We start from the raw sequence: 26,185 nt of genomic DNA, 5'->3' as shown, positions 1-26,185 counted from the left end.
TTATTCCCGAAACGCGTCTAGTACCAACAAAAGCTCCTCTTTTTGTTTTTCCCTGTATATATAGGAATTCTCATTCATTCTATATATTTCTAATAAATATGTCCTTCTTTGTTCCAAGGTCCAAGCCAACTGAACAAGAATCGAAGAAATCGGTTCCTTGGGTAGAATTATAGTAAGTAAATAAAAGACAATTTGATGCGGTACTGAAAACTGACGCGTTCTTGAAGTCGTCCCAAATCCTTAGACCAAGTTTCTTCTCAGGAAGCTACCATTCAGGTATTAACAAAGACATTGCTGTCCAACAATTTACCACATATGCTCTTCTATGGCTCTCCTGGTACGGGAAAAACTTCTACAATTTTGGCTTTGGCTCGAGAACTCTTTGGGCCTCAACTAATGAAATCAAGAATATTGGAATTAAATGCTTCTGACGAGCGAGGTATCTCCATTATCCGAGACAAGGTGAAAACATTTGCGAAGACCACCGTTTCAAATTCGGTAGATGGATATCCCTGCCCTCCTTTCAAAATTATTATTCTTGATGAAGCTGATTCAATGACCCAAGATGCTCAAGCAGCGCTTCGTCGAACTATGGAAATGTACGCAAAAATTACCAGATTCTGTTTAATCTGCAATTATATGACTAGGATCATCGATCCTCTAGCCAGCCGTTGTAGTAAATATCGTTTTAAACCTTTGGATGCTGAAAATATTTCTAAAAGGCTAGAATTTATTGCTACAGATCAAAATGTCGAAATGGAACCCGGTGTTGTTGATGCTCTTGTAAAATATTCTGGCGGAGATATGAGAAAAGCTATCACATTTTTACAAAGTGCTGCGACTCTTCATCAGGGAATGCCGGTCACTGTAGCCAGTATTGTTGAACTTGCAGGAGCCGTTCCTTCAAACACCATTCGTACTTTGCTTGATACAGCCTATACCAAAGATATCTTGAAGATCGAGGCTGTGACGCGCGAAGTAGAAGCAGAAGGCTATTCAACTGGAATTATTCTATCACAGTTGCATGATGTTATTTTGGATGAAGAAACACTTAGCAGTCCAGCAAAACACAAGATTTTCATAAAATTATCAGAAATCGATAAGCGCCTTTCTGATGGAGCGGATGAAGCCCTTCAATTACTAGATCTACTCTCCTTTATCTCTGTTGTTTCTTAATGTTGCGCAAAAAGTAATTTTCAAATAGATCTTATACCTTTTTTTTTATATACCTGCTATTATATATCTAGAATAAAACCCATATCACATGTTTTTATTTTTGCTCTATTTTGTTATCATCGCGGATTGCTATCCCTACCAAATAAATAAAGACTTAATCAATGCTAAATCTTAAAACGGGCAGATTCATTGTTTAAGAGATAGATGTCTCAAACACCTTCTTCATGAACTCATCCTCTTCACCAAGCTTCCAAGGATGATAAAACAAAGTATTTTGCATTAAACGAAAATCAGTATCCAATAGTTTCGGTTTCAACTGTGAAAACAAGGCCACAAGCACTTGGATCAAGAATGGGTCTTCTTCTAACAAATAACAATCCATGATGCGAGAAGAAATATCTACAGAATTCATGGGGATGAAAAATTTCTGCAACAACGGATACAAATACTGATCTGGTTGAGCCTGCAAAGTATATTTAAAATGATTCGCCAAATCTGGAAGTGATTTCTTCAGTGAACTTAAAAACAAACTTGTGAAAGAAGCCAATGCTTCCTTATCCTGAGTGTATACGGCCTGCATGAAAGGACGATCTAAAAGGTTAACCATCGAGTTGAAGGCAGACGTTAAATTCATATTCAGTAATAACAAAGCTCCAATGAAGCTAGTACCAGGCACATAACGGACATTGTAACGATATGCGGAATAAGCTAATACCAATTGAACTAGATCATTGTGAAGTGCTTCTCCTTTTTGAAATAAATGTAACTGAGGAATTGTACTTTCAAGATCTACCTCAAGTGCACTTCTATCATGGCAAAACATATTAACATTTTGGGTTTGCTCATTTTCATTAGAATACCCAAGTTTCCTAGCACGCTCGCATGCAAGGAAAAATGATTGATAATCTAACTGTAAATGGTTTCCAATTATCTTTTGCCAAGCCTTGCCGCGAACACGAGAAGGAATACCCTCTCGCCAAACACCAGTAACTTTAGAGGATGCAAGGCTATCAGGCCAGTATCGAAAAATGTAACGATCCCATAGTTGAACTAAATATTGATTCTTTTTGCGTTGCCGCTCCATTTGCTTGAATTTCTCCTTCTGGCTTTGTTTGTCATAGTTTAGAGCAGCTTTCCTAATTTGTTCAAATTCTCGGAGGTGCTGCTTTTCTTCTGCTTTTGACTTAGGAGGAAGCCAAGAGGGTCTACCGACAGAAAGAACAGCTTGCTTTTCCTTACTTACAGGGCCAGGATCAAGAAGAGCGTCTGTGGATTGACGCGGGGCTTTTTTAAACATAGAATCCTGAACACTGTTCAGTCGTAAGCTAAGCATCTGGTCCTCTCGAGTGAGTTTGGAAAAACTTTTCGAAGCTGTATCTCTGGATACTCCAGTAGGAAGCTCCAAGGGAACATTGCATAAAGACGAGTCATCCAAAACAATCAATTCATCTGGAATAATTTCATCCGATGAGCGTCGGCCCGATGAACTGCTTCTTGAAGGACCTGGCACCTGATATCCTTTTCCTTTCGTGCCCCACCACCAGTTCTTCTTTACTGAAGATCCATTGTTGGTATTAACGCTTTCGAATGATTCCATGTTTCTTCGTTAAAAAAAAACTAGATTAAAACTGAACGACACCTTCCAGTTATAGAGAATGGTAATATATTTTAGACAGTATAAATGAAATGCAAAATATAAAGAATGCAGTAGTTGTCTATTTGAAAAGGAAGTATAAGCCTTCGGCCGGCAGGTATACGAAACCCAAGTAATTTAAGGGTGTTTTGGATATTAAGTAAATAAAAATGTCAAAAAACTCGAAAAGTTGTCGGAATCACAGGTATTGACACTACGGTATTGCCTAAAGATAACTTTCCCTTTAAGTTTTTCTTTTAGACAAAAATGTACATTGAATAAATACTTTTTAACGAATTATTTATCGACTTAAGAAAGAAAAGACTGCTTTTCTATGCGAGATCTTTATTTGTAGCCCAGCGATTCTTGGAAATGTAAGGAATAGTAAAAGTGTCAGGATTATAGTCAAGTCAGTTTCTGATCATCTACCTTTTTTGGTCTACTAGGTAAATGGTATTCTTAAAACACTGTTTAAAACAATAACTTCTATTTTAACTATATTAATAACCAAAAGTTACGATGGACGCGAAGAATTAAAACCAGCATTAGTAGTAAGCTTACACAAGGGGAACAGAATCAACTCAAAACTCGACTTTTTTTATTTTCAAAATTAGTTTCGCAATTTGATACAGATTAAAGTTTCGAGTCTAAGTCCAAATTCACCAGCAGGACGTAATATGAAACTAAAAAATATCAAAAAAACCTCATCAAACGATGCTTAGAGATTTAAATAGCTTCTAGCAATTTATTGGCAGGTAAGCCCTCATAGACAATGTCATACACGGCTTTAAAAAGGGGAAACTCATCCACCTTATTCTGATGATCCAAAAATTCGTGAACTTCCTTAGCAGTAGTAGCACCCTGTAACTTTTGGCCATTAAGAAGTTCCTTTTCTAATACATGCATAGGCTTACCAGTTTTAGCAAATGCAACAGCACATTTACGGTTCCGACCACCAAGACAAGTAGTGATCAAGTCAGCAATACCACAAGATTGTTCACTCATAGTAAGACGATCACAATCAAAGAACATGGCTCCAAACTTTTGCATTTCTGCTAGACCAATTCTCATAATGGCGGATTTTGTATTATCACCCAGTTCAAGTCCATCAATGATACCAGCAGCAACTGCAACAATATTCTTCAATGCACCACCTAAGGCTACACCTGGAACGTCTTTAACAATCTGAACACGGAAATAGGGTCGGTTGAACAAAGAATGTATGGTTTCGGCAGTATACAAAGGATTGACAGATCTGTCAGGATCATATCCAATAGTAGTTTCACAGAATTTTTCCTTTGCTACCTCGCTTGCAATATTGGCTCCGGAAAGAACACCACAGTACATACCTGTACGTTCTTGAATGATGTCTGAGAAAAGACAAACATGGTCAGCGTTGACTGATATTCCTTTGATACAAGAAATAGCAACGGCATCTTTTTTCAAATAGCCTTTTAATTGATCGCAGACTCGTACAACGAATTGATGTGGAAGAACCCATACAAGGATATCACTTCTGGCTCCAACATCACGGATATCGGGGTTAGCGTATACATTAGAGGGACATTGAATACCCTTCAAATACTTCACATTTTCATGAGTCGAGTTGAATACATCCGTAAGTTTGCGGGTTTCGCCATGGTGATCAATATTTTCTTCATACATCCACATGTGAACCTGAGGATTAAACAAGTCCGGATGAGCTTTAGCATTTTCTCCACATATTTTGGCGATGGCAGTACCCCAATTACCAGAGCCAATAACGCCAACGGAAACACGCTTAGATGTGATTTGTTTTTGAAGAGTATGCGACAAAGCACTTAGACAATTAAAGGAAGCTCCACTCATATTGTGTATTTATACCAAACAGATCTATTTCAATAGTTTGTATGCAAATAATACACCAGATTTTTGTAGTACTATATTCCAATAGTTTTGTAAGAAAGCCTCTCGAAACTTGGTCAGACTGTAAGTTAGTATCCCAATTAAAAAGAGAGTCTAAAGATTCAGGAATATTCAGAAGTACTCTTGTCGTTTACCACTAAAGATTGTCTTTATATTTAGATAAGTTCTAACTACCAAAATTGAATATATATGAATCTCAGAAAAAAAGGTTGGTATAGATCGTCTACAGATCAATGTAGCAGAATCCATGGAGATAAACTAGGTAATGAGAAATATCATTCACTTCAATTTTTAATATATTACTTTCCGTTTTTTAATACATCTGTTGAGAATACAAGATAAATTAAGCAACTTAAATACAAATCTATTTTATTCCATACAGTGCGACAATATCCTCTTGGACACCACCCTAAAACAATTTTTCATGAAGGTCTTTTATATACTTTTCCTTAAAAGAAGAAGGCTGTTAAAAATTATGTCACAAAACTCATCTTGGCGTTGCACTTCCGTTTTAGCTGATGACCTTGAACCTTCTCGTAATCCAAAAAGGGAATCTGATCCTTTTTCAAGCGAACTTATTAAACTGGAACTCAAATCATCCATTATAAAAGGACCATTGGGGTTTGAGCCAAACAACCCTTTAACTTCAACTTCAAGCTTCAACAATTCTCTCTCCCGCTGAGCTAAAACAGTAGCAACACGACTACAAGCAACTTCTATCGAAGCCAAACTTAAACGCTTGCGATTTTGAACATCACTTAAGCGTACATCAAATGCCATATTTTCCACCGAGGTCATTAGTTTTTGAATTTTTTCCATGGAAACACGTAGTTCTTTTTGTCGTCGAAGTGCTTCAGGACCTAATTGTCGTAATTTAAGACGATTGATAAACACAGGATCTGTGTGAGCATTTACAAGTCTTTGAATTTGAACTCTCTTAGCACTTAATCGAACGAGAGTCACACGTAAAGTTTCTAGTTTTTTGTCGTATTCGGTTTTGCCAGAGGTCCACAAATTCATTTCATCGAGCAAACTTTCCAGTGTTTGAGTATCATTAGGAAGACACGTCATGTTTGGATAAATATCATTAGAATATCCAGTATTAGATTGGTCATTTACATAATTTACCAACTTTTCCATATTTCGGGTTACCAGATCCATCTCTGCCTCAAAATGCAAGTACAGGTTTTCAAATGCATTGACCATTGGGTTGGATTCAGTACTGACTATCTCTTGCATATCTTCAAGCAAATCCAGCGTTTCAAGGGGAACGGGTTTCTTCTCTAAAAGTTTGGGAGCTTCACTAACGACAGATTCTTCAGGTTCTTTGAGGTCACTTGCTATTATACTTCTTTCTTCAGCTGATGGTAAGTCAAAGGCTCCTTCGCTCACTTTACCTTTTAGAGAAGGAACTCCTTGACGTTCTGGTTCTGGTTCCTTTTCAGCAACATCCTCTTTGTTAATATCTTCGGAATATGAATCACTTGGCTCGTTCTTCGAGATCTGCTTTTTCGCATCCTTGTCAATTGATGACTCCTTATCTGCTTCTTTTTCTGTAAGCTTTTCTTCAGCAGCTGCAGAGACTTCCGGCGTTTCCTCATGAAAATCCTCAGGCTTTGTAGTTGCAGCTTCATCAAAGTCTTCTTCACCTTCAACTTTTTCCCAATCATCACTTTCATTTGTCTCATGCGAAACCGTACGTAAAAGATTTTCCTCCTCACTAAGTTCAGTATCTAGAAGCTTATCTTCAGTCTCCAAAACACTTTCCTTCGGCATTGTATCCGTAACAGATTCTTTCTGTGCTTCTAAAGCAATTTCATCGGTATCATCATCTTTCAATTCTTCTATAAAAGGAGACTGTCGATCATTCTGAATATCTCTTTTGTCGATACTATTTGCCTTTTCAGTTTCCACATTGTCAGATGCTAATAGACCTTCATCTACTGTAGCTTCTGCATGTTTCTCATCTGTTTCCTTATTCTCTAGAGAAACATTTAAAGTATATCTCTCAAGCACTTCAACAGTATTATCTTTTTGCTCAGGTTTTTCTGTTAAGCTTTCCATAGAGACAGACTCACTTCTTGGCAATTCTGGAGCATTGCTCGCTGGAGTTGTTGGCTTTATAGAAGAGGTAAAAACCGATTTATCTGGTGGAGCAAAAGAAAATGGTTTAGTAGAAGCTTGATCAGTAGATGGTGCAGTTGTATCTTTCGACTTAGCACCGAAAACGGAGAAGTTTTCATTTGGTGTTTTATCGTTTAAGCTAAGACCGAAGGAAAATGAGGGCTGAGCAGCTTTACCAAATAAGCCACTTCCCCAATTAATATTACTGTTACCAGCTTTATCATCAGTAGTAGAGGGCTCAACATCAGCGTTGGCAAGTGTACCAACTTTTTCATTTTCCATATCTTTTTCAGGCTCTGCTTTCTCGACGGGATTAAATTGAAACACGGATGGCTGCTTCTCAGGAACTTTGGCATTTCCAAAAATATTGGATGCTTCATTATCCTTTGGAACGTTGGATAAATTAGCGGGAGTTAAGGCACTAGCAAAAGAAGAAAATGCGGAAGAAGTGGACTTCGTTCCAAAACCAGCAAAAGAATTATTTGGGGTAAAAGCATTATTTGCAGGAGTAGTATTGAAGTTAAATGAAAACGAAGACTCACCAAATTTTGGAGTTGCACTTGGAGCTGTAAAAGGAGAGCCCTGGCTCTGACCGAATGCTGATGCTTGTGCGGGTTTTTGAGTCTGAAATGCACCAAAAGACATCTGAGAACCGAATTTGGGAGGTTCTGATAAAGAAGCAAAAGAACTGACATTTTCATTATTAGAGGTTCGAACAGTCTCAGTACCGGATACGCTTTTGGCTACGACCATTTCGGGATAGAGTGAATTTTCCATAATAGCATCTGTATACATAAATCGGAATCCCGAAAGTTGATAGTCATTATCATAAACCCAAAGAATAGGAAGAGGGGGACAATCTGCAGGAACTTCTACTGGGCTCAGTGGCTTCTCGATTCTCTCTGTGGAAGTAAGATCTAAACTGAGAGACAAAGGAGAAGTATCTTGCTCTCTTGCTTGAGAATAAGGAAGAGAAGCTCTTTTAGTTTCTTCAGTAATAACCAAGCTCTTCCATGAATTTGAGTCGGCCATATGGGCAAACAGACCAATATCTGAGCTTGAAGTTGCTGAGACAATCACCAAAGATCTTAGATTTGGATGCCAAGACTGAAGAAGAGAGAAATAATGGTGATCGTGACGATAATCGGCTCCGAACGGAGGAGTTGGATCTGTCGCAACAGCATAAGTAATTGATTTATCAATTCCCAAACTGATTATATAACAAACTGACTCGTGTACAGGCTCACTACTTGCCAACGCTGTTATAGGGCTATAGTAAACAATGAACTCTCGGTTTTCCATCCACGCAATATCTTGGACATAAAAGTCTTGTAAGTCAGAAGGAGCAGCAATCTCCTGTTTAGCTTGTCCATCGGGAGTGTACTGAACTATAGATCCATTTAAAAATCCTACAGCACATTGCTTACCACGTCTTGACCAAGCAACGCAGGTAGCTTCTCTAGCAATTGGGGGATGTATGGTCGCCTGAGAAATGCTTAAGATGCATAATTCTTGTGTAGTTAGATGAAGCGCAACAAGATCGTCAATTTCAGGATTTGGAAGAACGAAATCCAAATTCGGCAATTGTGTTTTCCAACGAGGACTGACATTACCCTCTAAACAAGAGGTTGTATTAAAGACGACAATTTCTTGAGAGGAAAGATCGTATGCGACAATACATGTTCCTTGAGAAGTAAAATCGACGAAAGAAAAGTTAGAGTTTGGAATGGCAAGGTGAACTACTTCAGACGATTCTGGAAGTTGTTGAGGGCCTGCATTCATCGAGGCCTCATCAAGACACTTCTGCAATATGGAAGTCGAACCTAGAACAAGACCATTAGGGACACCAGCTACAAACACTTTAGTTAAATTGTGAATGGCAAACAAACGTGATTTAGCTGGAGGGTCTGAGGACGTCGGTTGAGCAAGTGAAACTGTAGTACCAATTTTTAAAGCAGAAAACAAAAAGCTCTACAGGGAAAGTTAGAACAGCCTAAATAGAAGGAAACATGACATACCGATGTATCTGCTTCTTCAATTTCCGCATGATGTGTATTACCAGCAAAAGGCGCTGGGCTTGGAGTAAGCGCAGCAAATGGATTGTCAGTGTTCATTTCATATATAAATAAATAGAGCCAAATAGGATCCTTTTATCAGAACTTGATTGTTGCAATTAAACTACTTGCAAGACTCGTAAATAAATGCCTACTCCTTTCAACAATGTGTAAAAAGATATATATATATATGTATATATATATTTACAAAAAAATGAGGATCAAGCACCTTAAAACCTTATAACAGCAATTTAAGATTGACTAAAGTTATGAAGTTTTAACTTTCACCTTAATGACTTCCCAGTAGTAAGTTCTTACTTGCTTCCCAATGCCTAAGACTAGTCGCTTCTCTGCAATGGCAAACAAGGTCATTATATTATTTAGTGATGACACTAGTATTTGGCAAATACACTTTACGGAAGTATACAGATTTTATTATTTTTATTTTAGTGCAATGAAGTGCACCATGGTATTTATATTTCAACGAGCGTTAGCGAGCACTGTCTTCATGGAGGAAACCACACACCGTTAGACAATCCCTTTGCCAAATACAACTTGCAGATCAATATCAATAACCCTACAAATATGAAGGGATTGAACGAAAGAAAAGGATTTGACTTTGATTACTGTCAAAGGTAAGTGTTTGAGAAATGCAAATGAGTCGTTTCAGAGAGTATTGAATATTTTTGGAAGACTAACAGGCATAGAAATGCACTTTTGCAGGAGCGTGGATTCCCTTCTCCCAAGGCAACTTCTACTGGTACCACCATTGTCGGTGTGATTGCTAAAGATTGTATTGTTTTGGGTGCAGACACTAGAGCAACTGCTGGACCGATTATTGCTGATAAAAACTGTACGTGATGAAGCAACTAGGCAGTGGTTACACTTGACCTTTATTAAAATCGAATACATGTATCATAGATTATAATGGTTATTGATGGTTTTTCCAAAGGGACTTCTGCACCTTGCGTTCTTTTCAGTTACTAACTACTTTTACAGGCAGAAAGTTGCATTTAATTGCTCCTAATATATGGTGCGCTGGTGCTGGTACTGCTGCTGATACCGAATTCGTGACTTCGATGATTTCTTCTAACGTTGAGTTGCACTCCATGTATGTTAATCGAAAGCCAAGAGTGGCAACTGCCTTGACAATGTTGAAGCAGCATCTTTTCCGTTACCAAGGTTATATTGGAGCTTACCTCGTCCTCGGTGGTTACGATTGTAAAGGCCCACATCTGTTCACCATCGCAGCTCATGGTTCCAGTGACAAATTACCTTATGTTGCTCTTGGATCTGGTAGTCTTGCTGCTATTTCAGTCCTTGAAACCAAATACAAACCTAACTTAGAACGACATGAAGCTATGGAGCTTGTTCGTGAGGCAATTGAAGCTGGTATTTTCAATGATCTTGGATCTGGTTCCAATTGCGATTTGGTTGTCATTGATAATGAAAAGGCTACCCCCTACCGCGGCTATTCTAAGCCGAACGAACGTGCTCAAAAGGAACAAAACTACAAATACGAGCGTGGTACTACAGCCATTTTACGGGAAGACATTCACAAGTTCGTCACAGTCGAAACGCTGGACGAAATGGAAGTCGACATATAAAAGTCGAGGTTTCTTTGCGAAAAAAAGAGTATAGCAGTTTTTAAATGCCTGCAGCTTGTTTATACTTCAGCTGAATTTATATTCAGTGCTATTTTCTTATTTTTAGTTTATGACGCTACGCTAGGATGCAAAGAATTGACGTTTCACCTTGAAAATCATCCGTGCTCGCTATCTTTCTACCTTTCTATGTAATGAGAATGACTTCTTTCCTTTTTGCTTTCCTTTTAAAAAGCACCAGCTTTCCAATTCCCACATGTCCCTCTAGTTTTCATAGAAATATATTCATTCTTAATGATTAATAGAACATCTTACGCATATATTGGCTACTTACCGTAAGAGCCGACTGCTTTCTATGCAACATATCCATATCCGTTGCAAAAAGCTTTGTCTGATTCTATTCGGATAATTAAATAAACTATATGAGTATATAACCACTGTCTGAATCGCTTTTGAACAGATGATAGGTCCATATTGGAAATCATCATAACGCAATAGAGCGCGCTGTGCTATTTGTTTCTGAAACTAGGAAGGTACTGAAAAACAATTTGCTTTTGGCAAAGAAAAACGTGAAATTCTTTCGGTGTATTTGTTATGGAATCTGGGTCAAAATATGTTTCTACAGTACCTGTAGATATTTTACATCCTCATGTGTTAAACCTGCAGCAAGCATTTGGAACGGACGCGAACTCTGTAACAGTGAAATTGCTTCTAAGTGCTCAACAATATGAATTATGGATGAACTTGGGAGAAGAGGAACAAAAAGATATATTGCGAGATGGTCAGATCCGTGCGGAAACGTTGATTTCTTCGAATAGCTCTAGAAAGGTCCTAATTTGTCATTCTAACCTGACGAATATTTCGCAAGCATTACCGGCTATCGCTCAAGCTATTAGATCCTCAAATGAAAATGATTCAATTTTGATATTCAGTTTCGCTTTTTCAAATGTGTTACTTGGCTCAAAAACTTGGATGAACCAGCATTTAATACCTCAGCTTCATTCCGTATCTTCTTCTTCGCGTTTACTTTTAAGTAGTTCTCTTTTGCCGCGGTCAATGGAACGCTCTGTAATCCTTGAGACACCTGTACAAGAATCGTCCAAAGTATTAGAAACTTTCCTAAATGCCCTTTTGTCAAGAAGTCGTATCATTTCAGGTATAAATGTCGTTCCTTATATCCCAGATGCTGCTTACGGTGTTTATGGGTCACCGTCTTTGTTTGGTATATTACATCCCAATAGCACTATGGTTACACCTGAAAACCCGTATGGTGTCACTCCGATTGCTCTCACTACAGCCGGGGGCAACTCAGATCCTTTGCGAGCGACTCAATACTATCCATATTCGGGACCTTCTATTCCGTTAAATGCGTCCTCTAATCAAATCATAACACAAAAGTTATCTGTGCCATCTAACGTTCTTGAAGCTGTTCTTTCTCAAGTGGTATGTACCTGTCAACTTTTGATTTCGCAAGCTAATTATTATCAGCCTACAAAACTCCAAGAAATTTCTCAGTCAACTAATGTCCATATTGATATTGAGCAAGGTAATTCTCAATCAAATGTGACTTTGCTAACTGTTACGGGAACTTCTGAATCGAACCAAACTGCTCTTATGACAATTTATGCCCTTTTGGAATCTCAGACAAGAAAAAAGTAACGAATCTTTTGCCTTTTCGTTCGTTGCACTTCTATCCTTGTATTACTCCACCTTATAACCCATACTTTGTAGGTTTTATTATTTCCAATGCTTTGCTTAGTATTTTTCTTAAACGGTAAGATACCGAAACGAGAAACTACAAAAAGGATAAAGATACTAGTACCTTCAAGATCTATCTATATCGTAAATCAACAATCGAAAGAATGTCAGTGTTATAGAAAATGAAAGATAAAGTCTTTTTTTGTTTTGCAGCATTTTATTACCCTTACTTGCATCTCTTTTCCACAAATAAAGCTCTGTCTACTCCCACTTCATCATACTCTTGTTTTGTAACCCATAAATGCTGAAAGTTGTCGAGACTTGCCAAGATAGACCCACCCAGCCATGAAGCATTACTTCGATAAGTAGAATCTCCGCTGGTGTGTACATGGATTCGATTTCCTGGTGCTAATCTTTGGAGCTCATTTTGTAGTCTCTCAGCAAGACCAGGAATGAGAGAAGTGCCACCCGTTAGTACAATGTTATTAAACAACTGAGACCTTAACTCGCTTTCGCATGCAACAATGCTTTGATACACCAAGCTGTGAAGCCCGACAGCCTTTTCCGGAAGGGTGCTTTCAGGAGAATCATTAGCAGCGAAGGTAGGACTGAACAGTACTTCACCAACACGAAATCGATCGATGCCGAACTGGTAATTTGAACCATCTGGGAACTCAAAATGCTTGGGATTTTTTGTAGACGCTTTTAATTCATCAAATGGGGTATCTAATGTCTCTAGAACGCTTTCCTTCCATTCTTCAATTATCCTCTGTTTTTCAAATTCTTCATACGAATCTTTTAAACCATTAATTGGATCATAGAAAACTGTTGGCCTCACCTCTTCTGGATTACCGGGACCTGAAGACTCAATAACAACTGATTTCCTGGCTACCCGGTAGTGTGGCACGACATTTATATTCATTTTAGAAAACATACTTTTGACGTTTGCATTAAAAAATTTTCCAGCAATACGTTGTTTCATTATACCTTTTCGCACAGCAATGCCATCAACAACAGGAGTAACGGTTGTATTCTCAGTGCCGAGGTCAACTACTAAAGCTGTCGCTTTATTGCTTGCAAACGCAGCGCAAACAGCTTGTTTCGTCAAATAGAATGCGGGTGCCTGAAGCTGTTCAAATACTGCTTCCATTGTCTGTTGACGAACAGCTTGTGTGTTCCAGCTCGGTTCTGTAATCATCATTGCATATTCGGCTGGATCGACTTTCAGTTTGTCTTTCAGTCCCCTCTTCCATATTTGTAACGTAGACTCCCAATCTTGAATTATCCCATCATTTGTACCGTTGGCAATCTCCATACCAGGAATGGGCGCATGAATCTGCAATTCATCTATTATATAATTTTTTTCCTCATTGCTGTCTTGCAAAACACCGTAATTTGACGGGAGTGTAACATCTGGTGATTCTTCACCCGCGAACCCAAAGCGTGTCCAACATGTTCCAGGATCTATGACTAAAGCCGGTATTTCAACTAAACTTACTGTTAGCATCCTCCATCTTCCGGCAAATCGTCGCTACGTATGGTTTCTTACCAAGATTAGCAGAATTTCTACTCATTCGTATACTTGAAAAGCTGTAAAATATTTCTTTTTTCCTTTTCTTTTAAACAAGCTCTTTTAAAAATTACTTTGGCCTGTAGTACTCTTTTTTTACTTTAAAACCACTTTTGATTTACGTTTATGTATAGTGCAATGCTTTCTTAACGTCGCCTACTTCAACTAGCAAAGTCCTTCTAAACTTTCTATAAACTAGCTGGTAATAATGTCGTTAATATTATATTATATTTTTTTTATTTTCACAAAAAAATGTAGAGGAATGCAATTAAGTTGTAATCAATTTTACTTCCTCAATGCACTCGTAAAACCACTACATTTGCCGTAGCAAGTAGCCTGTAAATTTATTTTAGACTAACTTCTAAACGTTTGTCGTAAAAGCACTCTCTGTAAAGAGATTGCTAAGCCTGCCTGTTCGTAACTGTCCTTTCTTTCATTACTTTCTTTCATATATGCCAAACATATTTCCATACTTTATAGCACAGCTTTAAGGTGAGGCACCCATACCGGCTGCCAATGCCAAATACCATGTCTTTGAAGCACCATTGTCAATATAAGAGTCCTTAAAGTCAGAAGAACTAAACTCTTTCCATGCAGCAGTGGGATCAGTGATAGCCAAATTGGAATAAAGGACACCAGTCCAACCGTTCAAAACGTTCTTGATAGTTGGAGCAATTTTAGCATCCCAGCTTGACTTTACATAAGAAGGAGTACGAACGTAACCACTGATAGGAGTGATTGGGATCATGTGGATTCCTTGTTTTAAGTACTCATCAGTACCGAAATAGGTGGTATAGTCAACCTTGTTCATAAAAGTGATTCCTGCACAGTAATTGCCACGTATTTTTTCTGGCTGAATCTTGTTGTCGGGAGTTATATAAATATAATCATTCATGCTCGTTCTGATTACCGCCAGCATCAAATTTGCACGGTTGATTATGTTATTATCCTTCTTAACAATTCCCCAAAGTTTCATAGCGTAGTAAAAGTTGTAATCTTCAGAGGTTGACTCTTCATCTTTACCATCACCACTTGCGAACAAGCCTTTAGACCAAGAATGACCGCTGAACCAGTCAAAGGATCGGAAAAAAGGGAAATTGTTATCATCCTCCACAGGATTTGCTGCATCACGTATCAAATCATTAACATATTCGTTTTGGGAATCCGAAAGCCAACCTGAATCCAATAAGCCAGCAACTGCCATTGCATAGATATGATATCCATAATGGAAATGATGGTCATTGTAGTAAGTATTACCATAATCAGCAAGGGGGGTCTTGATACCGGCCGTACTGATGATACCTTTGTAGGTTTGATCGTAATTAAGAGGGAACTGTTCCTTGTTGTCAACATATCTTTGGAGGGCTTTCTTCAACTTGTCAAGACCAGTCTTAGTCAAATTGTCATCCTTCAATACTTTGGATGCCACCAAACAAACTTGGGCATATTTAGCGAAGACTTTACCAGAGGCATACATACTATTGGTATCTGTGGCGCTCTCGACATCAAAATTTATGTCATTTTGGCAAGCAGATTTGATAGTACTCAAAATGTTATCAGAGTTGTTAGAGTTTCCTCCGTTCCAAGGAATGGGAAGAAACTCAACATCCGTAGGAAGATTCTTTTCCACTAAATGCCATTTATCTGCTCCATACGCAGTCATAACACCCATAACGGTACTCTGTAAAGCCATACCAGTCTTTGATCCCTGGGTATCAGAGCCAAAAGTACTTTGATGGTGAGGGAGAGCATACACCAGTGGACTCTTAGATTTGTCACCAGCTTTATCAAAAGTAAACCAGTATTCACCAGTATCGTTAGAAACATTGGCACTTAAAGTGATGCCAGTTGCATAAACACCAGCATACTTGTCAAAAGTTTTGTCACCCGTGCCGTCACTGACGCTGGAACTGGGAACTTTGCAAATTTGGACAAGTCCGTTAAATTTGGAGGAGGCAGTTAATTTACTGTTGCTGTCTTTTTTTAGATCAAAAGAGCTAGAGTCGGAAGGGAAGGCATAAATGAGCCAAACCTTGTTATCGTTCAATGTGACCTTGTACTTAGAACCACCACTGAAGTCACTCTTATCAAGCGACTTTACCATGATTGACGAATTGAAGACCGGGGTCAAATTCTTGTAAACGGCACTGATGAACGCACTTCCAGCAACAATAGGAATCGTAATGTTTCCGTCAGATGAATCGGAGGGTTCCAAAACAGTTTGAACGGAAAAATGGCGAGAGTTACTCGCGGAAAGTTTGTTTCCTTTAGAAAACTCATTCGCAGAAATAATCAATGAGAATAATCCTGCTGGATTGATATAGAACTCACACGGAGTTTTACTAGCATCTGGTCCATATGTATACTGGCTGGCTTCTGTATGACTGATGCCTAGACCAGAGAAGCCATCATCGTTGTTCCGCCATGTCAACGTATATGGTTGGGGGAAACTTGGAAACTTTTGATCTTCCAAGAAAAGGTTACCATAGAATTTGTTTGTTTGGATTGGTTGATCAGATACGGAAATGGCCTTCGGTTGTAGAGGATGGTCTCTCTTAGGGAAAGTAGAACTGGGAGCACCATCAGCAATAGGAGTCAAGACGCTCATTGTGTTAGTTTGTTGAAAGTATTAAGCGAAAATCAAAAAAAAAAAGTTTTTCCTTAAAATGAAAGTAAAGGATATATGAATGCTTTTTGTATTGGTTCCGGAGGATTGGAATCAATATGATATGGGACGATGACAAAAGTTACAGCCGAGTTTGGGCAGAACTGGCTGAAAAAGATAGACGAATTCCTTTAACAAATGTCTAATTCGTTTAACAATCACCAGACAACCAAAGTTTCTGATTGTGAAGGTGAATTGAAATGTTCTGAAATAGACTGATTTGTTGAAAGGAGTTCAGAAAGAAAGTAATGAAAGTTGAAAAGAAAGGAGGAGGTTGGCTCTGATTAAAAGGAAAGCTGAGATGCTGCCTTATATAGTCTGTTTGGTGTGGTATACGTAACAGAAAAACAAGTAAACAAAAACAAACGGATCGCATATGTCCATTTTAAAGGCCCGATGTTACTGATCTTCATTTAATCGGCAATGTAGAAGAAAACAAACAAAGAAGACTTCTGTTTGTTGTTTGTCTACAATTGGCAGATGTAGAAACGATAGAGTTTGTCATTTTCACGCTGCGGAAAATCAAAATGGTGAACAACAAACAAAACTAAGCCAGTGAAAAGTAAAGAGTATTTTGCAAAAACAAAAAAAATAAAGAATGATTAAGTTCTCTTTGTAGTATTACATAAATAAAAACTGTTCCATTGAACTCTTGCTAATGATTTAATGCGAGCTTAATTACTTTAAATGCTCGCTTACTTGGTTGATCTTGAAGTCCTAGAAATTTGGATCTACCCATTGATATGTTTGTTTGTTTGTTTTTTTTTGCCTTGTAGTTACGCGAGTATTACGTTCCATCATTAAATCCAGAGTAAGTACATTTTGATATGCATTCCATCAGCGCTTGAGTGTTAGAATTTTTGAACAGTGAAAACAATAGGATGAGTAATTCTACAGAAAATATCGTCATAACAGGATGCAGTGAAGGAGGAATAGGAAACGCTTTGGCTATAGAGTTCCATAAACAGGGTTATAAAGTTTTTGCTACTTCACGCAGACTAGAGTCGATGAGCAATCTGATTGATATGGGTATTCAGATCGTACAGATGGATGTCACAGATGATACTTCAGTTTCTGAAGCAGAAAAAGTGATTCGAAATGAAACGGGAGGAAAGTTACACTACCTGATCAATAATGCTGGGCAGCCCTTAGCAAGTCCAGCCATTGATCTGGAAATTCCTATAGTACATAATCTAATGGAGGTCAATCTATATGGTGTTATGCGAACAAACACGGTTTTTCAAAAACAATTGATTCGTGCCAAGGGAACCATTGTGCACACGAATTCAATAGCATCATATGTACCATTGGTCTTTCAGGCTGCTTATAATGCGTCCAAGGCAGCCTTGCTAGCATATGCCAATACACTACGCGTAGAACTGGCTCCTTTTGGAGTGCAAGTGACAAGCATTATGACGGGATTGATTTCGACGAGCGTCTTTAAAAAACCAAACTCAAAATTGAACGAAGAGAGCATCTCAGTAAACTCCATTTATTATCCATACAGAACGGATCTTTTGTCTGCTCCGAGTTTTGGGGACAAGGCTACCATGTCTGCTCAACAATATGCGGAAGAGGTGTTTCAGAAGTTGACGGCTAGAGGGCGTTGGTATCAATCCTTCAGAAAAGGAGTCCGTCCTGCTCAACTTTGGGCAGGACAGCATAGTCAATTAATTCGTATGGCTTCTTTCTTCCCTATTGAAGGATTTACTTTGCCAGTTCGTTTTATGGCAAAATTACCTGCTAATGCCACTATAGACAACGATAACGACATCGATTAAACGAACGGTGGGATCAGAACATCCATACTATGCCGCTTTTACATTTTTCTGGAGGATGGCTTTAGCTTACCAATATAAATGGAACAAATAGAAAGTAAAATGTGGATTAATATTTCTTCTTACTGCGCAATAGGATACTGACTTTTTTGACGAAATGGTTGTAAATACCTGGCGTTTACGATTTATATTTATAAATCTTTTTTATTTTACCTTGAAAGCCACTTTTTTATGGAAAATTTCATTTTCTGTTCTGCTCCCAATGTTTACAGTTTCTCGGCAAGAGACTGCAAGCTGTATTATCTGCTCTGATTCTATATGTCATACCTTTTTCTCCACATGTCTCAGGAAAAGCGGACACATTATAGTTGGAATCGACAAGTTTTATTTCCCCACAAAAAAATCAACTTTATTTATGATGCGAAAGAAAGAGAGTATGGGTTTATGCGATTACAGATGAAATCTCAATAGCTTTTTCTCTAGGTCTAGGTCTTTTGAATCTATTCGTAGGAGTTTTACTTTAAAAGGAGGTCTTCCATCCATAATATTTCATCTCGCCCACGCCAGCATAGTCAGTCAGTTCTTAGGATTTTCTGGACTTTCCAAGTTACAATCAAATAGATCCTGTTTTATTACACCTTGTTATATTTGTTGTATTAGATTATATATTATTTCTCTACTATTAATAGTTCCATGTTGGACATCAAAATCGTACCTCACCGTAAACAAAGAGATGCTTTCCTCATCATTGTATACGGTAAACAAATTGAGTAAGTCGAGAGAAACAAATATAACAACTCAATATTTCATAATTCGTTTCACGGCCCGTTTCGTTAAAGCTATATACCGCATTCCAAGAAATCCTCGTCTCAACTCCAGTTCATCTCTACAAAGCATAAGAGAGTTTTCATCGGTTTCCTAAGTTACATGAAATTCGTCGATTGTTAGGAATTTATTCTTTTTTCATTTCGTTTCTTTTTTTCCTTGATTTTTTTTGCAACCGTAGTATGGAGGGGAATCTGATTCAAGAACTCAACAAGTGGTAGGTGGAAGTTCGTTCTATGTATTACAAAATGAACAGTATAACTAAACTATTACAGTGTAAACGAGAAATTTTCCGGAGCTGTGTTGGCTCGAAATGGACTAGCAATTGCAGGTAGGTAATTTAAGATCCTCCTTCAGCAGAAAATATGCTTCAATAGTAATAGAAGAGGTGATTGCATTTATACGCTGGGGAAATTTCACTGTTTAATCATGAAACTCATTTGAATGTAAAGCTAATCTATCGTCTGTTATAGTTGCCGGAACCATATTTCCAGAAGAAGAACGTTTCGTCTGTGAATGGACTAGTTCAGCTCCTTCAGAAGTCTTATATATACCAAACACAAAGAAAAAGATTTTGGTGTGCGAAAAAGAATCCTACGTTCTTGGTTTGGCATATAACAATCCCTGATTTGCTCATGGTGTACACAAGAAAAGATCCAAAAAAACAAAGAAAGCAAATTTCTTGTATTTATGACCTGCACAAACAAAACGTCCCTCCTTCCATTATTTGAATAAAAATGATTTTTCTACCTTTTTATACATAGAACTCAGAGCTATGTCAACTACTAGCTTCTCTCTTTTACTGATCTATTTTTTCTTAAAAAAAGATAAATGTTATAAATTCTTTACTAATACTATAACGCGTCTCATAACAATTGAACTCTCATGAAAGAAAGACATGGCAAAGGTAAGCTACTCCTCACAATTATGCTTCTTAACCCCGAGTTACATAGGTAATAGTACCGTCTGCATCGGTGTGAAAGTTGACTCTGAAAAAAGTTAGTCAGTCACTCAATTCTTATTTCAAACATAAGGACACTTCAACCAAACTCGTCTTTGCTGTTGTGTCTTTCTCAATCGTACCTGTCATCGCGATAGTCTAGTGTGCTAAAAGTTCCGGGAGGCAAAACTCTATAGGAACCAGGAAGCTCCTCTTTTGGATATGTCTAAAATATTATGGTTAGTGTTTCAACTTGGAACACTCCTAAAAAACACTAGGCCTGTCATTAGGTTACGCACATTTCGTGGGTCACTTTGGTTGGAAAAGAGGCGCTTTCCAACGTGCTTGGCTTCAGCAAGAGGAGGAGGCACATTCATTTCAGAATTCATAGCTGGACTCATTTTACCCTCTCAACGTAATAAATGTTGCAAGGTTGATTTTTATTTCTTACAAAAAATTGTAAACAAAGAAAGAATTTAGTGAAAGTTGTTATCTCGTGGATTTGATGTGAATTTGTGTTCGTCGAGTCGCTCTAATATATATTCCCATTTTCTAATGACTTTATCTCAGTATGACCTAGGCTTTGAATCATTTTTCTCCGCACTCGGTTAGTTAATCGTAGGTTAGATATTGTGTCATCCCATCCACATCCGCTTGTTACCGGAAAGGTACCTTCATCGTAGCAGAAGTTCCAAAGAAAATGAATTCAAAAGTCTCAAGTAAGTAGGTTCAGTGAAGGATTGTTGTATTTTCTTCTTTAACTATGATCTTCAAGGCTTCCTTTCATATCTGTATTTTAACTTATGGTTTTTTTGTGTTCATTGGTTACTTTCTTGTGGCATCTCTTTTCAACGGGAATGACATCGCATCGACAATGGCTGAGGATTCCCGTCCCAATTTCAAGCCAATCCACAGAAAGCTACAATTGTTGTACGTAAATAGAAATTTAAACAAACATAAACATTAAGCATAGGAATAAAATAAAAATTAAATTAAATTAAAAAATTCACAGTCTACATTCTTTCAATGGTCACTTGTCGAAGATTTAAATGTACAGAATCAATTCATAAGTTTTTTTAGTTCACGAAATTCGCATCACGTTAAGTAACTCATTCATTAGGCAAGCAATTAGATTCCAGTCCAATCCTCGTTTTCTAAAGTCAATCCACCAATCTTTAAGCTCATATTACTAGATACAGAAGTAGCGTTCATCGTATAATAAGCACGGCGTAACAGAGAACGAACAGAGCTTGAAAATAAAACAGGTTTTGATGATATACATTCAGTGATCTTATCGATATCCTCCTTTTGACAATCTGCCAACGGAAGTAAGCCTGATACTAGTCGGTCTGCCATGTATCTTTTCAAAGACCAACAGATACGGCTCTGCAAAATGAGCAATACCTCCTGTCTTACTTGTTCTATCGATGATTGACACTCTTCTAACAGAATAGAATAGCAAAGCTCTGCGACTTGCGGACGGCAATTTGCTATAGGTGTCTCAGTTGAAGGGAAATAAGAGTATCCTGTTTCCTTTTGAATCTCTATCTCATTAGAACATATCACCATAGGCTCTGTTCCCCGCATTTGGTATTGGACGGATCCCTTACACATAACCGTAAAATATTCCCGAATCTGTGAGCACAACGAAGATGAATGTAGATAAGGCTTCCAGAGAGAATGCAGCACTTTAATACAATTGACATCTTCTTTTTCATAGGTATTTTCAAGGCTCCACACAGATTCATAGTTTATATCTGGAAACACAACAGATCGCATAGCTTTCACGCTAAAGTCAAATAATGCCTCTAATTGACCATTTTCTTCAAGAGCATCTTTTCTTTCCAGTTCAACAAAGCAGTTCGTAGTTAAGTCAACGAATACAGAGCTTGCAATTGTCCAGATAGGTGCTTGCTTCTCATTGATTCGGCTCGGCCTTGGACATCGATATTTCAATTTCATAGGTACTAATAACGAATTAAAAAAGTGCGACATAACACCGTTCCTTAGCATCGGCAAAATTTTGTCTTCAGTAATTCTGTTCACTTGTTCTAAAATTTTTTTTGAAAAGCAAATAAATGTCGGTAGCGAATTTCGTGATAACTTTTCCTCATTAAACGCATAAAATAATATGTCAGCCCAGATATCCACGACTAAACCTTCTTGTTTATAATCTTCAATTAAGCAATCCAACAACGCATATGTCGCTTCTTGCAATGAAGATAGAAAGTCAATGTCCAACGCATATGATGGGCTTGCTTCATAAAATATAACTTTACGTATCCGCGTTATTGCAAGACAGAGCCTATCTTCCTCAAATCTATATGCCTTTAATAAGTATAACAAACATTCAACAAGTAATTTGAGACCTTCCTGAGGCAAGCCAGCGATGACAGGATTGACTAAAGAAAGTTCACAAAATGATATCCAATTTTCAAATTCAAGTTCGACCAATTCATTAAAAATCAAAGATTTCTGTTTATATTGAGACGAATGGAAGGCCAGCTCCCTCATTGCTTTAAAATTACTCATACATATGCGTTGATATTTACCATTATGAAAGTTTCGCATAAAATTGAACGTTTCCTTGACGACATTCAAAATTCCTTCCACTTTCAAAAGCATGTCCATATTTGCAGAAAACACATTCGCTATACCGCTGATAATTAAAGCGCTAGTTTGCTCAGCATCCTCATCATGAGCATCGCTATTTAACGCCAACTTCGCGAGTTTTGTTTGCGATGACAATATTTTTAAGATAACTAGTTGACAGCAGGATGCCCATGCATTAATTCCTAGATTCGAACATTGGGAATTGAAAATTCGAAACAGAATTTGAGCAGCCCCATCTCTTACACTGGCCCATGAGTTTTCGCACAGATCTGCTAGATGCACAAGCAGCATGATCCATAATACTTCCGGTAAAATTTCTCTTCTTTTAGTAGTAGTAAACAAATATAATTCTTCCAAGGAGGTATAAGTACAAGAACAGTCAGATTTACTAAACATATTTTTTAATGTATCCGAAACAATCCAAAATAGTCCGACAGCGGTAAGTGATACATTGGCATCTTTTTCCTGTCGACAAAATACAAGTAAAGTATCGAGCAAATCTAGATAGTTGTCCATATCCAGTGAACCCAAAAAATCGGTACAGATTAACTGTAAACAGGAAAACGCTAATCTTACTATCTTGGCCCCTTTATCCTGACCAAACAGATCGGAGCACTTGGCACAACTGAATCGAAGCATGTCAAATACATAACGCCATCCTTGAAACAGATTATGACCTACCGTTTCTAGAATCAATGCTAAAGCTTCGAGACCTATGGAAGAAATATCGTACTCTACATTTTTCGACGTAGTATCAGATATTTCCGTCGACGGCTCTAGTAAGCTGACCGACTGTAAAAACTGTTCTTGGGACTTCTTGTTCTCATCAGTTCTTTCGTTTGAGATGCATGAACAGAATTCCACCAATATATTGGCCAAACATTTCGCAGCTCTTATTCGAAGTTCCTGGGAAACTGTTGAATTTTTGAAAATATCGCTTAAGGAAGAAGAGATCAGAGGCCATATGTCATTTACATGCTTTGTGTTGCTTAAGCGATCTAAATTACAGGAACTTATCACTTCCAAAATGGTAAATGAATAAAAGACCTCTGAGCTTTTTCTAAGAAGACGAATTCCTCCAGAAATTGACCTATTCGCTGCAAGCCTCGCTGAAGATCCACGAGATGAAATAGAAGTTCTCTCTTCAGGCAGTTGGGGTACAGTCAAATTATTCGTCTGATCTATACACGAGGACGTGAGTACTGCCAGTAAAGATTCAAGAAATTCCATAAAAGGTTGATCATCATACTTAGAGGTAGCTAACATAAGCTCGGAAAGTTCACTTTTATACGATATCATTTCCTGATCCATTAACCCAGATATGGCTTTGCCCTCATGCCCAACAGAATGCGAAGAGCCAAGGCGACTTAAGCTGCTTGTGGACAAATGTTTAGATGATGGCGATCTGTTTAAAATGATGTCTGCTTTGTCAACCGTTTCAAGGAATATTTTCCACCCCTTACCCAATAGCTCGCCAACTTCTTGAGCAACAAAAGAAAGACTTCGTAAAAATATTAATTCTCTTAATGAAAAAGTCTTTTGTTTATCGTCATGACCATCATAAGTTGCCATCCCAGCTATGGTCGTTGCTGCTTCCTTTAATCCTTCAACACTAAACATCGTGGATGTGGATAAACGTCCATTATTAGATACAGAATTAGAATTGTTATTGGGCAAGTTTCCAGTCAACAGGATTGAAGGTACCGCTTTATTGCTAAGAGTTGTTAGCAAAGCGTCACGAGGGGTTTCCAATCTAAAAATGGTACAGACACATATGAATTTTACATAAGAATTAACACTAAACTTTAGCAACTCCGTGCTCAAAGCACACGACATAAAAGTAGAATACGAGACTAGGAAGGCGGTCCAATTCTGAGAGATTAAGCCGTAGTAGCATTTTAACTTTGGATATGTATCCGGATATAATTTTATATCTTCATTAGATTGCAGTGAATGTAGCAAACTCAAGAATTCAGTGTTTGATGTAGTTTTATGGAAGTCCATGACAAACTCAGCAGTAGATTTGCAAAGAGATACCAAGGAACACATAGCCAGGTAAACTAAGTAAGCAGCGGGAATGATGGGCGGGTCTTGCTTGTCAAACTGCTCAATGCATGGAGTTTTCAAAATTGTAGCACGGCATATACCTATTACTTGTTCCGGTTTTGAACCAGTGAATGTACCTATTATTTTTTCCATTTCAAAAGTAAGTGTAGATGAAAAACCAGACGGGTAATCGTCTATAAAATCAGGTAGAAGTACTCGTGATCCTACTCCTATCATAGAAGGATTTTCATTTATAATCCGATTGAGTGAAGTTATTAATTTGGAGATTATAGGTTTCCGTCCTTCTACACCATCAAATAAGGAATACATAATAAATATGAGTTCAGAATTAGTGAATAGACACCGCAAAACTTCCAAAAATAGAGCTTTTTTCCATGGAGCCTCCGAGTTCTCCAAGGAACTGATTATAAAGGACAAAATAACTTCAACATCTATGCTTAATGAAGCTGTATGATGCTGGAAAAGAATGGATAAAATACGGGCAACACGAAGAGCTACGGAAAAATTAGACATAGAGGCGAGGGAGGCAGTTATAATTGGAAGTAAGTCTTTTCGAACTGAATCTTGAAATTCAGTTCGTTCGAATAAATGATGGTGATTAACAAGAATACTTTCAATCAATTCCAAACCGAAAGTTTCGGATATGCCATTAACCTTTAGTAATTCAGAGTTTCCTGAACTGATTAGAGCACATAGATCAGAGAAAATAGTAAGCAAGTCGGAAAATAGGACATTATTAATTCTCTGTGCCGAGGTTTCATGATCCAAATGGTCAAACACCAATATCACAACTTGACGAAGTGTAGCAGAAGCAGCATTAGAAACGATTACATTCCTATTATTATGTAAAGAAAAGCATGTGTGAAGCACAGAAACCAATAAAGAGAGTTGCATATACTCAGCATACTTGATACAAACGATAGGAAGTATCTGAAGTATTCTCAACTGCACATCCTGTCCTAGAGAAGAGATATTATCTAGTACAGGGAATAATTCTGACAGAATTGACTAAATGTACGTTAGCACTATACGGAAGCTCAAGAACTATATTCGACGTACAGGAGATAGGGCACCATGAATTACCAGTGACTGGACCGAGTTTAAGCCAGGAATAATGTAACGGTCTAGCTTCCTTTCAAGCGTGGAAAGAAAAGGTCGAAAAAACAGGGCGTCTTGCTTCAATACTGCGGAGAAATTAACATACATATAACAACCAAATCTTCTTCGCGTAATACATACCTAACGCCAATTCATGATCCGAATTTGTTTTAATCTTTTCCAAGAGCTTAATCGAGGATTCAGCGTCCTAAAAAGTTAGAACAACAACATTCACTTTATTCAAATTCGGAGACAAACATTTTTTAAATCTGCATTCTTTTTACGAGAATCTAAGCTGATGGATTGCAAGAAGGAAATTAGAGTTTCATAAAGATTCATCAAAAATTTTGATAAAGGTTTCAACAACTTGGCAGGAATGCAACCAAGTAAACAAGGAACTCGGATGGTAGTATTTAGTAAAGTTCGTTAAACTAC

At 37.8% G+C, this 26,185-nt stretch overlaps 12 protein-coding genes across 12 annotated transcripts; 5 read left to right on the top strand and 7 right to left on the bottom strand.

The window, feature by feature from the left end:
• Window positions 1–98: 98 nt before the first annotated feature.
• SPOG_00376 (DNA replication factor C complex subunit Rfc2) lies at window positions 99–1,176 on the top strand (the record flags this gene model as incomplete). Its single annotated transcript, XM_013167885.1, has 2 exons — window positions 99–172; window positions 228–1,176. The coding sequence occupies 2 exons, from the start codon at window positions 99–101 to the stop codon at window positions 1,174–1,176; spliced, it is 1,023 nt and encodes a 340-aa protein (XP_013023339.1).
• A 5-nt stretch (window positions 1,177–1,181) lies between these two features.
• On the bottom strand, window positions 1,182–3,156 carry SPOG_00375 (GTPase activating protein). Its single transcript, XM_013167884.1, has one exon. It carries the CDS (start codon window positions 2,771–2,773, stop codon window positions 1,370–1,372), a length of 1,404 nt encoding a protein of 467 aa, XP_013023338.1. The 5' UTR covers window positions 2,774–3,156; the 3' UTR covers window positions 1,182–1,369.
• A 96-nt stretch (window positions 3,157–3,252) lies between these two features.
• Window positions 3,253–4,967, bottom strand: SPOG_00374 (glycerol-3-phosphate dehydrogenase Gpd2). The gene has a single exon (XM_013167883.1). It carries the CDS (start codon window positions 4,655–4,657, stop codon window positions 3,536–3,538), a length of 1,122 nt encoding a protein of 373 aa, XP_013023337.1. The 5' UTR covers window positions 4,658–4,967; the 3' UTR covers window positions 3,253–3,535.
• A 53-nt stretch (window positions 4,968–5,020) lies between these two features.
• SPOG_00373 (nucleoporin Nup146) lies at window positions 5,021–9,263 on the bottom strand. Its single transcript, XM_013167882.1, has 2 exons — window positions 8,857–9,263; window positions 5,021–8,809 (listed from the first exon to the last, which is right to left on the bottom strand). Exons 1-2 carry the CDS (start codon window positions 8,950–8,952, stop codon window positions 5,150–5,152), a joined length of 3,756 nt encoding a protein of 1,251 aa, XP_013023336.1. The 5' UTR covers window positions 8,953–9,263; the 3' UTR covers window positions 5,021–5,149.
• Window positions 9,264–9,404: 141 nt separating this feature from the next.
• On the top strand, window positions 9,405–10,816 carry SPOG_00372 (20S proteasome component beta 2). The gene is made up of 3 exons (XM_013167881.1): window positions 9,405–9,527; window positions 9,600–9,745; window positions 9,892–10,816. The coding sequence occupies exons 1-3, from the start codon at window positions 9,478–9,480 to the stop codon at window positions 10,497–10,499; spliced, it is 804 nt and encodes a 267-aa protein (XP_013023335.1). The 5' UTR covers window positions 9,405–9,477; the 3' UTR covers window positions 10,500–10,816.
• Window positions 10,660–13,909, bottom strand: SPOG_00370 (SWI/SNF and RSC complex subunit Arp42). The gene is made up of 2 exons (XM_013167879.1): window positions 13,744–13,909; window positions 10,660–13,682 (listed from the first exon to the last, which is right to left on the bottom strand). Exons 1-2 carry the CDS (start codon window positions 13,766–13,768, stop codon window positions 12,421–12,423), a joined length of 1,287 nt encoding a protein of 428 aa, XP_013023333.1. The 5' UTR covers window positions 13,769–13,909; the 3' UTR covers window positions 10,660–12,420.
• Window positions 10,920–13,966, top strand: SPOG_00371 (U1 snRNP-associated protein Usp108). Its single transcript, XM_013167880.1, has 2 exons — window positions 10,920–11,939; window positions 11,985–13,966. Exons 1-2 carry the CDS (start codon window positions 11,091–11,093, stop codon window positions 12,153–12,155), a joined length of 1,020 nt encoding a protein of 339 aa, XP_013023334.1. The 5' UTR covers window positions 10,920–11,090; the 3' UTR covers window positions 12,156–13,966.
• Window positions 13,866–16,702, bottom strand: SPOG_00369 (endo-1,3-beta-glucanase Eng2). The gene has a single exon (XM_013167878.1). The coding sequence runs from the start codon at window positions 16,370–16,372 to the stop codon at window positions 14,252–14,254; it is 2,121 nt and encodes a 706-aa protein (XP_013023332.1). The 5' UTR covers window positions 16,373–16,702; the 3' UTR covers window positions 13,866–14,251.
• Window positions 16,703–17,174: 472 nt separating this feature from the next.
• Window positions 17,175–18,885, top strand: SPOG_00368 (1-acyldihydroxyacetone phosphate reductase). Its single transcript, XM_013167877.1, has one exon. The coding sequence runs from the start codon at window positions 17,311–17,313 to the stop codon at window positions 18,208–18,210; it is 900 nt and encodes a 299-aa protein (XP_013023331.1). The 5' UTR covers window positions 17,175–17,310; the 3' UTR covers window positions 18,211–18,885.
• A 211-nt stretch (window positions 18,886–19,096) lies between these two features.
• Window positions 19,097–20,520, top strand: SPOG_05116 (uncharacterized protein). Its single transcript, XM_013168151.1, has 4 exons — window positions 19,097–19,249; window positions 19,308–19,363; window positions 19,506–19,939; window positions 19,986–20,520. The coding sequence occupies exons 1-3, from the start codon at window positions 19,215–19,217 to the stop codon at window positions 19,658–19,660; spliced, it is 246 nt and encodes an 81-aa protein (XP_013023605.1). The 5' UTR covers window positions 19,097–19,214; the 3' UTR covers window positions 19,661–19,939; window positions 19,986–20,520.
• On the bottom strand, window positions 19,823–20,541 carry SPOG_00367 (uncharacterized protein). Its single transcript, XM_013167876.1, has 3 exons — window positions 20,272–20,541; window positions 20,116–20,198; window positions 19,823–20,021 (listed from the first exon to the last, which is right to left on the bottom strand). The coding sequence occupies exons 1-3, from the start codon at window positions 20,371–20,373 to the stop codon at window positions 19,967–19,969; spliced, it is 240 nt and encodes a 79-aa protein (XP_013023330.1). The 5' UTR covers window positions 20,374–20,541; the 3' UTR covers window positions 19,823–19,966.
• A 363-nt stretch (window positions 20,542–20,904) lies between these two features.
• Window positions 20,905–26,120, bottom strand: SPOG_00366 (guanyl-nucleotide exchange factor). The gene is made up of 4 exons (XM_013167875.1): window positions 26,009–26,120; window positions 25,892–25,958; window positions 25,712–25,836; window positions 20,905–25,660 (listed from the first exon to the last, which is right to left on the bottom strand). Exons 1-4 carry the CDS (start codon window positions 26,087–26,089, stop codon window positions 21,101–21,103), a joined length of 4,833 nt encoding a protein of 1,610 aa, XP_013023329.1. The 5' UTR covers window positions 26,090–26,120; the 3' UTR covers window positions 20,905–21,100.
• Window positions 26,121–26,185: the final 65 nt, after the last annotated feature.

Source organism: Schizosaccharomyces cryophilus (genome assembly GCF_000004155.1).
Source record: "Schizosaccharomyces cryophilus OY26 unplaced genomic scaffold supercont4.3, whole genome shotgun sequence".
NCBI classification, from domain to species: Eukaryota; Fungi; Ascomycota; class Schizosaccharomycetes; order Schizosaccharomycetales; family Schizosaccharomycetaceae; genus Schizosaccharomyces; species Schizosaccharomyces cryophilus.
This window is presented reverse-complemented; position numbering and strand designations above follow the sequence as displayed.

Excerpts from the sequence above, each read along its gene's own strand:
- SPOG_00371 (XM_013167880.1), top strand. The coding sequence starts at position 11,091 with ATGGAATCTGGGTCAAAATATGTTTCTACAGTACCTGTAGATATTTTA. Across the intron at positions 11,940-11,984 it reads AAGCTGTTCTTTCTCAAGTG|CCTACAAAACTCCAAGAAAT; the intron begins GTATGTACCTGT and ends AATTATTATCAG.
- SPOG_00368 (XM_013167877.1), top strand. The coding sequence starts at position 17,311 with ATGAGTAATTCTACAGAAAATATCGTCATAACAGGATGCAGTGAAGGA.
- SPOG_05116 (XM_013168151.1), top strand. The coding sequence starts at position 19,215 with ATGGAGGGGAATCTGATTCAAGAACTCAACAAGTG. Across the intron at positions 19,250-19,307 it reads ATTCAAGAACTCAACAAGTG|TGTAAACGAGAAATTTTCCG; the intron begins GTAGGTGGAAGT and ends AAACTATTACAG. Across the intron at positions 19,364-19,505 it reads AAATGGACTAGCAATTGCAG|TTGCCGGAACCATATTTCCA; the intron begins GTAGGTAATTTA and ends CGTCTGTTATAG.
- SPOG_00366 (XM_013167875.1), bottom strand. The coding sequence starts at position 26,089 with ATGAATCTTTATGAAACTCTAATTTCCTTCTTGCAATCCATCAGCTTA. Across the intron at positions 25,959-26,008 it reads AGAATGCAGATTTAAAAAAT|GACGCTGAATCCTCGATTAA; the intron begins GTTTGTCTCCGA and ends CTAACTTTTTAG. Across the intron at positions 25,661-25,711 it reads TTCATGGTGCCCTATCTCCT|TCAATTCTGTCAGAATTATT; the intron begins GTACGTCGAATA and ends ACGTACATTTAG.
- SPOG_00367 (XM_013167876.1), bottom strand. The coding sequence starts at position 20,373 with ATGAGTCCAGCTATGAATTCTGAAATGAATGTGCCTCCTCCTCTTGCT. Across the intron at positions 20,199-20,271 it reads ACCAAAGTGACCCACGAAAT|ACATATCCAAAAGAGGAGCT; the intron begins GTGCGTAACCTA and ends ATAATATTTTAG. Across the intron at positions 20,022-20,115 it reads CTAGACTATCGCGATGACAG|AGTCAACTTTCACACCGATG; the intron begins GTACGATTGAGA and ends AACTTTTTTCAG.
- SPOG_00375 (XM_013167884.1), bottom strand. The coding sequence starts at position 2,773 with ATGGAATCATTCGAAAGCGTTAATACCAACAATGGATCTTCAGTAAAG.
- SPOG_00373 (XM_013167882.1), bottom strand. The coding sequence starts at position 8,952 with ATGAACACTGACAATCCATTTGCTGCGCTTACTCCAAGCCCAGCGCCT. Across the intron at positions 8,810-8,856 it reads TTGAAGAAGCAGATACATCG|AGCTTTTTGTTTTCTGCTTT; the intron begins GTATGTCATGTT and ends CTTTCCCTGTAG.
- SPOG_00369 (XM_013167878.1), bottom strand. The coding sequence starts at position 16,372 with ATGAGCGTCTTGACTCCTATTGCTGATGGTGCTCCCAGTTCTACTTTC.
- SPOG_00374 (XM_013167883.1), bottom strand. The coding sequence starts at position 4,657 with ATGAGTGGAGCTTCCTTTAATTGTCTAAGTGCTTTGTCGCATACTCTT.
- SPOG_00370 (XM_013167879.1), bottom strand. The coding sequence starts at position 13,768 with ATGAGTAGAAATTCTGCTAATCTTG. Across the intron at positions 13,683-13,743 it reads TAGAAATTCTGCTAATCTTG|TTGAAATACCGGCTTTAGTC; the intron begins GTAAGAAACCAT and ends CAGTAAGTTTAG.
- SPOG_00372 (XM_013167881.1), top strand. The coding sequence starts at position 9,478 with ATGAAGGGATTGAACGAAAGAAAAGGATTTGACTTTGATTACTGTCAA. Across the intron at positions 9,528-9,599 it reads GACTTTGATTACTGTCAAAG|AAATGCACTTTTGCAGGAGC; the intron begins GTAAGTGTTTGA and ends TAACAGGCATAG. Across the intron at positions 9,746-9,891 it reads GATTATTGCTGATAAAAACT|GCAGAAAGTTGCATTTAATT; the intron begins GTACGTGATGAA and ends CTACTTTTACAG.